The sequence below is a fragment of the Eleutherodactylus coqui genome, chromosome 11 (genome assembly GCF_035609145.1).
Source record: "Eleutherodactylus coqui strain aEleCoq1 chromosome 11, aEleCoq1.hap1, whole genome shotgun sequence".
Classification (NCBI taxonomy): domain Eukaryota; kingdom Metazoa; phylum Chordata; class Amphibia; order Anura; family Eleutherodactylidae; genus Eleutherodactylus; species Eleutherodactylus coqui.
In genome coordinates, this window is record NC_089847.1 from 89,688,074 (window position 1) to 89,700,616 (window position 12,543).

Below are 12,543 nucleotides of genomic sequence, written 5' to 3' on the forward strand. Positions count from 1 at the left end.
GTATTATTATTTTTTTTCTACATGGAGCCTATCGGGGTAGGTCTTATTATCGAGGAAACACGATATTGGTTTAGAGGCTTTGTCTGTGGTCTATATTTGTTTAATCTGATGCTGTTTATTTAGAAAGTCTTGGCTGCGGTCTTTATTTTAGAGGGTTTGGTTTGGGATCTTTGTTAGTTTAGGTGGCCTGTATTTATTTTTAGGGAGTTTGGTCAGGTGTCTGTATTTATTTTAGGATTCTGGTTTGGGGTCCTCATTCATTTTGTCTGGTCTACCTGTGTGTTTAAGAGATTTGGTGCCTATATTTGTTTAGGGATCTACTTTAGAGTCTTTAGGGGGTCTATCTTGCCTTCTGTCACTTCTCAAAAGTTGGAAAATATACTTTCATGTCTCATAGAGACATGGTGATTGGCTACAACGTTAAGGCTTGAAGAACATGGGAAGCTTACTGAGGACCCTCTGCTAGTCCATTAGAAGTAGTGCACACTCAATAGCTAATTCTGAATATTGAACAGGAACAATAGATACTTTTAATGTGGTGTGTGACGTATTTTTTGCAGTGCTTGTGCTAATAGACTAATGTGTAATGGTGTTTGTGTGAAGGCAAGGTGTTGTGGTCGTTATTTTGGATCTAGATTTTCAATTGCATTGCCTGTTCCAGGCATTGTACTTGTAATGGTGCCTGTGCCACTTGTTGTATGGTACATAGAAATGGTTGTAGTAATTCCAGTAGTCTGAGTCGAAGGAGTTTAGTTGTGGTGGTACCTGTGCCAATAGTGGTACTTCTTGTTGTCTGAGTAGAAGGAGTTGTAATGGTACCTGTCACAGTTGTGGTGCTTGTTGTTGTCTGAGTAGAAGGAGTTGTAGTTGTTGTGGTACCTGTCCCAGGTTTGGTGCTTGTTGTTGTCCGAGTTGAGGGGGCTGTCGTTGTTGTGGTACCTGTCCCAGCAGTGGTGCTTGTTGTCGTCCTAGTAGAAGGAGTTGTAGTTGTCGTGGTACCTGTCCCAGCAGTGGTGCTTGTTGTCGTCCTAGTAGAAGGAGTTGTAGTTGTCGTGGTACCAGTCCCAGCAGTGGTGCTTGTTGTCGTCCTAGTAGAAGGAGTTGTAGTTGTTGTGGTACCTGTCCCAGCAGTGGTGCTTCTTGTCGTCCTAGTAGAAGGAGTTGTAGTTGTCGTGGTACCTGTCCCAGCAGTGGTGCTTGTTGTCGTCCTAGTAGAAGGAGTTGTAGTTGTCGTGGTACCTGTCCCAGCAGTGGTGCTTGTTGTCGTCCTAGTAGAAGGAGTTGTAGTTGTAGTGGTACCTGTCCCAGCAGTGGTGCTTGTTGTTGTCCCAGTAGAAGGAGTTGTAGTTGTCGTGGTACCTGTCCCAGGAGTTGTAGTTGTTGTGGTGCCTGTCCCAGGAGTTGTAGTTGTTGTGGTACCTGTCCCAGCAGTGGTGCTTGTTGTTGTCCGAGTTGAGGGAGTTGTAGTTGTAGTAGTACCTGTCCCAGCAGTGGTGCTTGTTGTTGTCCGAGTTGAGGGAGTTGTAGTTGTTGTAGTACCTGTCCCAGCAGTGGTGCTTGTTGTTGTTCGAGTTGAGGGAGTTGTAGTTGTTGTGGTACCTGTCCCAGCAGTGGTACTCGTTGTTGTCCCAGTAGAAGGAGTTGTAGTTGTTGTGGTACCGGTTGAAGGTGTATTTCTTGTTGTTGTCGTTCTTGTGGTGGTAGTAATGATGAGTGCTGTACAAAACAGATATTCCATAATTATCATCAGATTGTCATCATAATCATTGTACGTTACTGTGGTGCAATTCCCACTTAAAGGTAAACTGTCACCTCAGAACAGCACCATATATTAAGTTATGGTGCTGTTCCAGGAGATGATGGGGAGCCGAATGATATCATTTTTATATTCACCCTCTCCCATACAAATCCCATACAAGTGCGCGCACATCACTCAGAGAAGAGTCATATCATTGTGCGATACTCGATCCTCACCAGCGGACATCACGGGAACTGAGGAGCGGGTAAGTATAAAAATTACATCAATCTGCTCCCTGTCACCTCCAGTAACAGCATCAAAAATTGGTTAATGGCGCTGTTCCAAGGGGACAGATTCTATTTAAATAGTAGTATCCCATCCCCATACCGACAAGACAAAGCACTTGGAAAAACTGTTTTTGGATGCTTAAAAAACATGAAATTCTTTTATTATCTTTATTGTATTGTGATGAAATTAGGTGATAAATAACTGTCTTGCCATATCCCACAACTCTGTTATTACAGGAATAGTGGTTATAGTTATTCATAGCAAAGGTCTTACAGGTTTAATCAATTGGGTATTAGAACATTTCATGATCACATGCTATAAGATTTTTTTTAAACAGATAAGTTTTATTGAACTTTTTATAGTGTAAAAAATACAATCACAGAACATAAACCCCTCCATGAGACAACCCCCCTCCCCCTAGAAATATACAAAAATATATCTTCATATGTTTGATCTCTACGAAAGAGAAATATAATATATTGATAGAGATGCTGGTGATAGGACTACCCACTAATTAAAACAAATATCAAATAAAATCCCTTTGCTTGTCAGGGCTCCCCTCTGTTCCCTCCCCACCCCCTACCTTTGTTAGTTCTATCTCACTTTTTGCAATTTGATTTACAAAAATTTGATTTACAAGTGCAATTTACAACTATGATGATGTGAAAATTTTGGAGTGCTGTTACACCCGTACCCCCTTCCCCCTTTTCCCTCTGTACCCACCTCAAATTTTAAAAATAAAGAATTTCTATTTAAAAAAAATACCTTTGCTTGGAAAAACAATCTACTTGCTCGTTCTTTTGATCGTAGTATTGTTAAAGGTGGTCTACTTTTCTGAGGTCCACCATGTACAGTATATTCTGGTGTCAACAGGACCTGACTGGGAAGATTAGTGATATCTATCCATCACCCCTATATTGCCTTGAAATTACCCTGGCATTTTATTTTTAAGTACACACCCCTTCCCAAATAATGATACAATTCATTTTGGCTATACATTCTTAGATGGTAGGAGGGTAGAATTAATCCATCGAGCAGCAATTATTTTGTAGACTAGATACAGTGATCATTGAATGCCTATCTAACCCTAGCTCCCCTAGAATAACCAAAATACAGGTGTAGTGTACAGACGTTGTACACTCCATAAGTGAACTGTGAACTCTAAAGGTGTTTAATATGTGAAATAATGTCTATTTGTAACTTTAGTGTTGTGTTGGTCAACCACACTATGTCTAGACAAGTCCAACCTAAACTAGAAGGGCATGAGTCAGGTAGCCAGGAAATAAGCAACCTGTGATAGGTAGAAAGGTTCTATGCATGGGTTGGTTGATAGCAGTTAATGTAAAGAAAAGAGGAGTTAGTCTAGTAGGTTTGGTATGGTCTAGGGGGGTTGTAGAAGTGCACTCTGCAGAGACGACCAAAGGAGTCAAGACAGAGTTCCAGAGAAAGAAGGAAACCACTAACAAGTGCGGTGGGAAGGAGGACAGTAAGTGTGAGTACTTAAAGTTGTATATTGCCGACAAGGAAAGCAATAAATACATTTCGGCAAGGTCCTAAAGTAACAGTAATGCACTTAAAGAGAGTCTTGATACTTGAAAGAATAGAAGATACTCAGCAAAGGCCTAAAACTAACTGTAATGCACTAGAAATGAAGTCTTATGCTTCAAAGAACAAATTAAATTTCATACTAAAGAGAACAGAGGAAGCTAAAGACAGAAAACCAGGATGGCAAAGCATAGAGGACAGAAAGGAATCCTGTGCTTAATTACTGTCAGAGGGTCTATATGTGTCCAGATAGAGAGTCTATACTTTACGTCTGCATGTGTTCTAATTGTACTGAGAATTGTTCAAAGAAAATGCACCTTAAAGTAACGTAACTCTGAATTGCACTAAGAACGTAAAGTAACTGCATTGAAAAAACTGAAGTCTGTTGTTCTAAAGCAATAAACTATGTTTTCACTGTAAATTCTGCCTCCTGGAGTCCCTTCCCACCATCTAGCATTTGCACTGAGGTACCGCACTATACTTCAGGGGAAAGAAATGTTTTTGGTTTTTTTTATATATTATTATTGTGTCTAGCATGGCCCTTGGCCTATATACAGACTGGCATCACGAACTTGACAACTGCCCTTTTTTCCTGTAAAAAAACTGAACCCGGAACCACATCTTTGCCCAACAAAGGAGCTGCAGCGCCACCGTGACAACCAACTTCTTTTCCACTGCTCCCCTCCTAGGTCTGGTCTGCACAGCTTTTAGGATCTGCAGGGATATCCACCATATATACATTCTTTATAATCTCTAGAACTACTTTCCAGAAGGCACCCAAATCTGCACATTCTCACATCATATGAAGTAAATCAGCATCCTCCACACTACATCTAGGACAACTGGGGTCTACCCACACCCCAATCCTATGCAGGAGAAGAGGAATCTTATATATTCTAAGGATTAAAAATAATTGTGGGAGGAGTTGGGCTTCACAAACCGATAACAAAGGAGTCAGTTCAAGAACATCATTCCATCCCTCAGAATTAATCGGACCAGGATCTCTCCCCTCATTACTCCCTGAACATGCTAAAACATTTTGCATTGAGGTTCAACATTCAGGCTAAAGCTTGGCCCACACTGTCTTATTTAGAAAATATATTAAAGTCATGCTAAGACTGCTTTCACATCGTTGGGGGTTCCATTTTAGTGCTCCATTCAGGGAACAGGAATGTGGAATCCCATGGCCGAATGGATCTGCCTTATGACAAAACTGAACAGAGCCGATTAGACCCCATTGACTATAATGGGGTCCATTTAATTTCTGCTCAACTGTCCAGAATTATACAGAATGAAAAAGCGCTGCATGCAGCGCTTTTTATTCTGGTATTTTGTGCCGAATCTGCAACGGAACCTCCGAACGTAGGTTCTAGTGCAGATGTGAAAGCGGCCTAACAATATTAACCCTTTGCAATCCAATTTTAGATTCAGGGTTTCCTAGGGGGCTTTCTCTTTCTGCCATTATACAATGGCAGCATCTGCTGGCTAGAGCCAGTACTGTGGTATGTGACATGCTGGAGAGGCCCCCAACAAGAGAGTGTCCAGTAATCTACAGTAAGAATACCCTGCCGGACGTCTTCCAACATCGGAACTGTAAAGCCTTCAATCAGAATGTCTTTAGATATCAGACAGTGGATTGGAAAGGGTTGATATGAAACTAAACTACTGCAATTGCTACGCTCAGTGGAAACTTTATCAGGTTCCCCTATCTAGTTCTGGGCTCGCATGCATTTTGTGGCATGCATTTTTTGTGGCATGCATGAAGATGCTGGAAACATCCCACATAGGTTTTGAATCACGTTGACATGATTTACATATTTCCCATTGCTTATACATTAAAGAATAGAGAACTACATTTTTGAGACTAAGCAGCATTTTTTAAATCTTTGCCTGCTTAGTTTTTGTGAACGTGTGCCCACAGAAGTCTGTGTATTCCATTACTAAGAAAAGGTGGAACCCAGTGTGTTCTTCTGCTGCTGTAGACCACCAACGTCTACGTACAATGCATATGAATCCTATTATTTTAGATAGAGCCATCTGCAGTAATAGCCACTTTAGCCATTCTTCTCTTGACTTCTCATTGAAAGATTGCTTTGCCCTTAGATATGGTGCTTACTAGAACTTTTCTGTTGTGCAAGAGAAGATACTGTGTTGGGTGGTGAACATTATCCTCATGGCCACCATCAGCTTTAGGCCTTAGTCAGACGGGCGTTTTTTGCCGCGATTTGCGGATCGCATGACGGATGCGCATCCGCAAATCGCGTGACCGGTGCGCGCAAGTCGCCCGCAAATCGCCCGAAAATCTGCTCCTAGCCGCGTTTCATTAGAAACGGGCCGGAGCTGTCCAGCGCATTGCATTCAATGGAGACGGCAATACAGCCGTCTCCATTGAAAGCAATGCTCTGCGGGCGAGCCCGGGATGAATTGTCGGTAAGGGCTTAAATATATAAGCCCTTACCTGCAATCCATCCTAAAATGTGTTAAAATAAAAAAAAATTGCATTCTCACCTTCTGCCTGCAGCTCCGGGCAGCCGTCCTGCAGTGGGTGTGAAGGGGGTGTGAGTCAGACCTGCCCCCTGATTGGCTCAGCGCTGAGCCAATCAGAGGCATGCCTCACTCACACCCATTCATGAATTCATGAATGGATGTGAGTCAGACCTGCCCCTGATTGGCTCAGCGCTGAGAGGCAGCAGTCACTCACCCATTCATGAATTCATGAATGGGTGTGTGAGTGAAACCGGCCTCTGATTGGTCAGGCTGTGACCAATCAGAGCAGATCATTCAGCAGGCGGGGATTTTAAAGCCCCGCCGGCTGAATAGTGCCGAGAAGCAGTTCAGGAGAACTGACAGCGGCCGCGGCTGGACTCCGGCTGCAGCGGAAAGGTGAGTATACAATTTTTTTTTATTTTAACACATTTTAGCATGAATTGCAGGGAAGGGTTTATATATTTAACCCCTTCCCGACAATTAACCCCGCGCACGCCGGCAGCCCATTGCTTTCAATGGAGCGGCTGTATTGCCGCTCCATTGAATTCAATGGGCAAACATCGTTCTTCTCTGCCACAGCTGTTACAGCTGTGGCAGAGAAGAATGATTTGTCTTCTATATGTTCTCAATGGGGTCGGCGCTGCTGCCGCCGGCCCCATTGAGCGCATATACAGAAGCGAACAGGAATCGCAGATCGCAGATAGGTGCGATCTGCGATTTTTTGTTCTATAATTTTTCGGACGAGCGCATAAAAAGCGCTCATGTGTCCGATACCATTGCGAAGCAATGGTTTTAAAAAATCGCCGGACGCATGCGCATGCGCAAATCGCGGCAAAAAACGCCCGTCTGACTAAGCCCTTAATGGAACAGTTGCATTTAACTGTATCTTAAACTATATTGTGCACACAGGTCGTATCATTAATCATTTCTAATATTATCATTATTTGTGAATTGGCTCCATAAGAAATGTCTCTAATAGTGAGCGATTGCCTTAAAATCAGCTGCATCAGAATTTGGATCCAGCCTGACTCTGATTATACCTTCTTGTCTTACAGTTATGCTCATTTTGTGGAAAGTTACTTAGATGATGTTTTTTCCCGATTCTGCTGTTTGCATTGAACAACTGAAAGTTTTGCTCATTAAGACCCAATGTCCACTTACACGCACAGATTCCATCTGCTGAATCCTGCAGCGGAATCCAGCCGTGCCCGCGTACATGGACAAAAAAAAGCCATTTTCTTACCTGCCCAGCTCCAGCGCTGGTGTGCTCCATGCCGGTTGGATCTTCTTTCTTCAGCGCAGCGGATGCGTCCGGACGCGCCGGCCGATGTGCCGGACGCATGCGCAGTGCAATTTATTTATTTAAATCTCCTGCTTTCCCGCTGATCCGTGGCACGTCCAGGGCGGTGGCTGTGCGGCGGATCAGACGGCTTCCATTTACTTCAAAGACATGAAAATAACATCTGCATGCTTTTAACTGTTTTGTAATGCATCCCTATGGACGGCTTGATTTGCGGATCTCCTGCGCGGGTGCCATATATCATATCCGCCTGTGGACATCGGGCCTAATACAATATGCTTTTGCCACATAATTTGCTGATTAGATATTTGAATTAACACACTCTGTGCAGAACTGAAACACTGTGTCCTTGTGCAGGGCCTGTGAGGACAGTGTTTAGTGTTTTTTGCACATGAGTGATCAATTGCGGTTTTCTGCTTGCGGAGGAAAAATTGCAGCATGTTCTATTTTTGTGTGGTGTCTGCACAGACAGCTTCCATTGCAGTAATGGATACCATCCGACTCACAGCCACAATTAACATCGTGTTAAGGTTGTGGGGCCTGCGTCATCGCCTAGCAATGGCGAAGAAAAATCTGTACTGCGCATGTCTGACAGATCGCCATGCGGACCATCCGCAGTTCAGATAAAGACGACTGACAGGTACGCGGGGCATTCAGAATCCGACCCGGCCATGTACAGGCGATCTTACAGTGATATATTTGCTGTATGTATCTTTGCAGTAGTTTGGGAGAAACTTGCATTTTATTAGCAGCAGCCAGACACAGAACTAGTCCTCTATATTCATAAGCTGCAGGCTGGTCTCGCCCATCCCAATGATCAGCTCTTTCTTCATGCAAAATAATAGGCAGACAGCAGTTAATCTTTGGCTGGGAAGGGGGGAGATGAGCTAGCTGCAGCTCATGAATATCCAGGACTACTTCTTGTAGTCCTCTGTGTGGCTGCTACTGATAAAATGTAAGTTTCTCCCAAACTGCTGAACAGATACATACTGTCACTATGTTACGCTGCTCTCAAAAGATGGTGACAGAGTCTCTTTAACAAAGTGGCTATTGAGGCACTTACCTGGGGTAATCTGAACTGTAACTACCGCTGTGGTGCTGTCAGATGATGTGCCGTCTGTTGCATTTACCTTTTTGAAAGAAAAAAAAAATTGTTTTTACACAATTAGGACTTTGTTGCAACAAAATACATCCCATACACTTCTATGTCAGACTAACGGTATGTTCATACCGCACGCTGTCCGTTCGGCATATGCATCCTATTCATCCCATAGATTGCAACAAAAAACAGTGCGCTTTTGGAATCTGTCTCATTGGTTTACAGCAGTATACATTTTTTCTCAAGTGCATAGAAAAGCTTAGTCTGTCACTAAAATACCGTATTACACTGCACAGTATACACTGGAGCCTATGGGTAAAGTATGCTACTATATGCCTATACAGCAGCATGGTATATGTTGGAGCCCTCTGTTGGAGGCATACGTCAGGAAATATTACCAATGTACACCTCCGATGGAAGGCTGATATGTAGATGACCAGAGCTTGGATAACTAGTAGTCATTGTTTTGCCATTAGAATTACTGAATTGGTGAAAATTGTGCCTGTATATAATAATTCAAGTACTGAAATGACTTTTTTCCTCTTTAGAAATTAGCGATGAACCTTATCAGTGCTGCACACTGATTTTCTCAGTGGGCGGTCCTGATAGCGTTCTTTCAGCTGGTATCCTGCTGGGACTTCTCAGCAGGATACCAGCTAAAAGCTACAAGCTCAAAGGATCTGTATACAGAAGACAGCGCTCCAGCTGTCTTCTGCATACTCCCTCGGAGCGCTCAGCTATATACTAGCTTAGCACTCCGAGAACACAGCAGCTGTATACAGAAGACAGCGCTCCAGCTGTCTTCTGCATACCCAGCTCGGAGCGCTCAACTGTATACCAGCTTAGTGCTCCGAGAACATAGCCGCTGTATACAGAAGACAGTGCTCCAGTGGGAGCCTTCAGTTACACACTAATAGGCTCTTAAGTGGCTAATTAGCTACTATAAAGTATGCAAAGTGAACGCTCAAAACTGCCACTCAAACTGCCATTTGAGCGATCATCTTGCTGTGTAAATGCACACAACGATTATCGCTCAAAAGATTGCTTTGAAGCAAATTTTGCACGATAATTGTTGTGTCTAAATGGGCCTTCATTTACAGCAGCCGTTCTTAGCACTACAGACTCATTCACTTCCACAGGACACTGAGTCGTGCTCAGGGGCCAGGGTTGTCGGTGGATCAGTCGAACATTTTTAACCTTCCTTCCGCATTAAATCCCATTACATACATGTTCTGATATATTTTATTGCTAAGGGCGGAGTCACACGAATGGTCGCCGCAGCGCAGCATATTTACGCATGAACATTGTTTGAAGATGACCATAATGTTGCGCAGGGGTCTTTGCATATGAATGTCATTTTTGCACACATAAGGCGTGACACGCTCATTCCATGGAATTTTATGGCTATTTAAGACTAATGAGGTCCAGCTGTCTTATTTTCCTGCTTTTGCGCAGTGTTTCACTCTTCCCCTTGTGCATTGGCGAACCTAACATAGACTTCTATGGTAGTTTCACTACACAAAATGCAGAAAAATAGAGCAGGTCCTAGAGCATGCAAAACGTGCTAATGAGAATGAACATATTAAAAATCGATGGGTTCTATACTCTGTGTATAGTGTACGTAGATTTTGCGTGTGTACAAATGTGCGCAAACACGCTCGTGTTTCTCCGCCCTAACAAACAGATCTTGGTTTTCAGTCTCCATCATTTTCTACACCTTAGGCCACTCTCACACCAGCCGCTTTTTACCACGATAAGTGCCACGCCCTGAATACCACACTAATCGTGGTACAACGCTCCCATTTCAATGGGGTCTCGCAGACTTGTGCTCAAAAACCGCTGTACCATGCATACAAAAACACAGCTTGAATTGAAGGTAAAAATGTCGCATTTTCAAACTGCGTTTTCTGAACGCATGTGTGAGAGTGGCCTAAGGGTTCCTTCACATGGGTATATACATAATTGTGCACACCTCCGCACAACATATTTGCGCTGTGAACAAGTCCTTTTTGCGCCAGGATCGGCAGTCTTTGCGCCCGCAGGGCTTATAAATTAATAATCTTTATTTGTATATCGCCAACCTATTCTGCAGCGCGAACGACAAAAAACTCACCTCGATTTAAATGGCTAGTTAGCCTAGTGCGTTTCCGGATGTGTTCTTTCTCCTGCAGAATTGCACAGCGTATTGCACATCTGCTTTTGTATAGCATGTGCAATTGCACACCCCCATAGACTTCTATGGGGACTTTTGGTGCACAAATGTGCACAAAAGTAGAGCGTGCTGCAGTTTTTTTTGCTCGTAAAAAAGGTAGTGCATACGAACCTATTGAAATCGGTGAGTTCTATTCACTGCGTATTGCACGTGCAAATTACGCATGTGCAAAAACACGTACAAATACTCCCGTGTGAAGGAGCCCTAATAGAGCAAGCCCCTTTTTTTCATATAGCAGTACAAGTGCTGTGTATATAAGAGCACATCACATACAGGTATGGAAATCTTGAAAGGATAATATTATTGCACATATATTACAGTTCTGGTCACTGGACTCATTATTTACTGTTATGCTCATCCCTCCCTGATATTTATCTAAGTGCTATTTATCACACAGTGTCTGTGCCCTCTTCTGTCTCTGGTATTTATCTAGTGCAAATTAAGTTCACCATGTTCCTGTCCTCCCATGTGATCATGTGTATATATTAAATATGTCTTTAGATTTGTTCCATTATGCCTGAGGAAGGACCCTGAGAAGTTCGAAAGCTAGCAATAACATCATGTATTTTTGTTAGCCATTAAAAGGTATCATATCTACAAGATTACTCGGTTTCTCTTACTAAGAACAATCACATTTATTACAGACCCGTAACACAGGGATTGGCACATGATGATATGCATGAGGTCTTAAGTGGGAGTCTTTCTGCTAAATAAACCAAGATATACCTTGCACAACTTACAAGTAACACAATGGTGCCAGGAGAGCCGATTACAGAATTGGTTAATATGTAGCCATCACGAAGAACAATAAAATCTGTGCTGTTTTCTATCTTATAGGTGATCGCTGCATTAAATTCCTGAAAGACAAAGTAGAGAGAATTTACATTAAGCTTTACAAAGTGTTTACTGAATGATGCATAAGACCCCATTTACACTGTCAGATGATCACTCAAAAGTCACTCAAACAATAGTTTGAGTGACAGTTTTGAGCGATTATCTCTGCATAGTCTATAATAGCTAAGTAGCTACTTAAGGCTCTGCAGGTGGAGTGGGACACCGCTGTTATCGCTCGGCGAACAATACAGCTGTTCTGCATAAGCAAACAGCTGTATTGTTTTCCGTGATTACAGCTCACATCCGGCTGTGAAGTAGCAGTGGGACACAGGCTGTAAGAATCTTATCAGCGCTGCCGACTGTGATAACAGCCTGCATTGCTGATAAGAGTTCGTTGCTTAATTCAAGAAAACTGGAATTGAGCGAGGAACAACTCGTGTACAAAAACTGTACTATGTCTGTGCATTTAGACGCAATGGCTATCGCTCAAAATACGGCTTTGAGTGAATTGTGAGAATCATTGGGTCTAAATGAGCCTTAATAGATTAGGAGAATGTAAGAAAACATAATTGTATTTTCTGGTACAGCGATGTTTTGTAGATATGTAATTATACATGTTTTTGGAATGCAGCAGGCTGGTTCTTTTATCGTATGAGCTACTGGGAAATACGTACATCCGTAAAATCTGCGTCAGCGGCAAACACTTGGAGTTGTTTAGTCGGGTCACTAGAATCCAGGACAAAGCTTCTAATTTCTGTATTTGCAGGGATTGTTCCATAGTAATTGGTCTTTTGAAATACTGGATGGAAATTATTCTTTTCCTTTACTTCAATCTGGACTGTGGTGGTGGAATACCTTGCCGCATTATTAGTTTGGAAAGCCTGTAAAAAATGTAATATCCTATTATACCACAAGGAAACATATGGGAAACCTGATCATTCTAGTCAATGATCAACTATAAAAAAGGTACAATGTGTCACCATACATGTCCATATTGTGACTGGATGATAGGAGTTGTAGCGGAGGATGATAGGAGTTGT

At 42.6% G+C, this 12,543-nt stretch overlaps 1 protein-coding gene across 5 annotated transcripts in view; it reads right to left on the bottom strand.

The window, feature by feature from the left end:
- Positions 1-12,543, bottom strand: part of CDHR5 (cadherin related family member 5) — a 40,917-nt gene that overhangs the window by 12,880 nt on the left and 15,494 nt on the right. For 2 of the 5 annotated variants that reach the window (XM_066584052.1, XM_066584054.1), the window contains 4 exons: positions 12,178-12,384; positions 11,410-11,526; positions 8,422-8,488; positions 820-1,716 (listed from right to left, as the gene is read on the bottom strand). In XM_066584052.1, coding sequence (XP_066440149.1) covers positions 820-1,716; positions 8,422-8,488; positions 11,410-11,526; positions 12,178-12,384 — 1,288 coding nt within the window. The remainder of the gene's footprint in view (positions 1-819; positions 1,717-8,421; positions 8,489-11,409; positions 11,527-12,177; positions 12,385-12,543) is intronic. The other 3 variants (XM_066584056.1, XM_066584055.1, XM_066584053.1) reach the window with 3 other exon arrangements.